Source organism: Limanda limanda, chromosome 7 (assembly GCF_963576545.1).
Source record: "Limanda limanda chromosome 7, fLimLim1.1, whole genome shotgun sequence".
NCBI lineage: Eukaryota > Metazoa > Chordata > Actinopteri > Pleuronectiformes > Pleuronectidae > Limanda > Limanda limanda.
The window spans coordinates 23,555,311-23,556,882 of NC_083642.1; the positions used below are offsets into that span (position 1 = coordinate 23,555,311).

At 45.6% G+C, this 1,572-nt stretch overlaps 1 protein-coding gene across 1 annotated transcript; it reads right to left on the bottom strand.

The window, feature by feature from the left end:
• Positions 1–683: 683 nt before the first annotated feature.
• On the bottom strand, positions 684–1,109 carry LOC133005670 (U6 snRNA-associated Sm-like protein LSm8). Its single transcript, XM_061075421.1, has one exon. The coding sequence runs from the start codon at positions 1,064–1,066 to the stop codon at positions 776–778; it is 291 nt and encodes a 96-aa protein (XP_060931404.1). The 5' UTR covers positions 1,067–1,109; the 3' UTR covers positions 684–775.
• Positions 1,110–1,572: the final 463 nt, after the last annotated feature.

Here is a 1,572-nt window from a genome sequence, read left to right on the forward strand (position 1 = left end):
TAAGAATTTGTGATGATCAAAAACAAGTTAATAAAGGAATTCCTGGAATTCTGAATGATGAAATAAATGTATTGCAAAGATATTTACAATTAAAACTCCATCGGGTCACTTTTGACCCATGTTGTGTATCAAAGGGTTAACAACAGTTTAAAAAAAAAATGTATACACTACATGACACAGTTAGTTTCGTAAAGTCAGGAAGTGTCATTGTTCTTTTGACGTAAGCTGCTGTTGCTAACACTACAAGAGAAAATACATTTAAAAAAAATATTTTAGGGGACCTTACTAAAATTTCTAGGGCTGCAAAGCAGCACTGGGTGGGCCCGAGCACATGCATTTTTTTTTTATTTTTTTTTTTTATGAGACATGAAACTTTAATAAACAAAACAATGTGACAAAAGGACTTGAAGCATAAAAAACTTTCATCATAACAACTCGAACATTTCACGTCTTCATTTATTAAAAGTCCAAACAAAAGTCTTCACCGACGTTGCGTTGAGCTCCTCAGTCCGTGCGACCGACTCTCAGCCGATCGAGCGTGAAACTCCGGTGACGCTCGTCCAAACGACCGACGCTGAGGCCGACATCACCTCCCGCCCACGACTCGTCCCTGAACGAGTGAACGAGCGAGGAAACAAGCGTGTGAACGAGCGGTGATCCCAGACGCAGCATCAGTCGTGCCGTCTCTCCCCTTCTGTCGCCGTGGAGATGGCAGCCAGGATAGGTGAGAGTGGAGGGAGGGAGGGGGGTGAAGAGAGGGTCAAAGGTCGAGGGGTCAGTGGGCCACTGAGTTGAGCGGCTCAGCTCTGATGTTTCCTAAATCCAGAGTGGAGTCGTGCTCTTCATCGATTTCTCCAATCACAGCTACATTGTCTCCTCGGACGATGTAGAGTCCCAGCACCACCTGCTCCACACCCTGACTGGAGCTGAACACCCGCTCGTGACTCTCATCCAGGATCAGGTTGATGGTCTGATCGAAGCCCTTCAGGGTTCCCACAATCATTCTCCCGTCGGAGGTGACGATGGCCACGGTGCGGTTAATGTAGCTCTCCAGGGCGGTGGACATGTCTCCTGCGGGACTCGGTGTCTGTGTTTGCGGTGAAAATGAGGCTGAGAGAAAGAGACGTGACCTTTGCATGACAAAGTTTCCTTTGATCTAGGAAGACTGACACTGCAGGAGTGGTTGTTTACGGCTCAGCATCAAAGGATTCATAGTCCATGTATGACCGCGTTACAGAACATCGTGTTTTAATGGCGTGTAATCAAACTTTGACGCTACGCCACGGTCACACCGTGTGACGAAAAAAAAATCCGTCAGTCAGTTTTTATCTCCATCTTGTTGTGATGACACTCATCTCAATTTGAAGTTGATCCGATGAAAACCCTGGTACAAGTACATCCAAGAAAAAATGTGGAATATGGCCAAAATGGCCACTAAATGCAAAATAGCAGGCTTCCTGTTGTGTTTTTCCAATTGTACATAAGACTTTTTTGTTTGGCTGGTCATGATACACCTGTATATCGATTTTTGTGAAGACCGGTCAATGTGAACACCTTCCGGGGGTCTCGGGG

Excerpts from the sequence above, each read along its gene's own strand:
- LOC133005670 (XM_061075421.1), bottom strand. The coding sequence starts at position 1,066 with ATGTCCACCGCCCTGGAGAGCTACATTAACCGCACCGTGGCCATCGTC.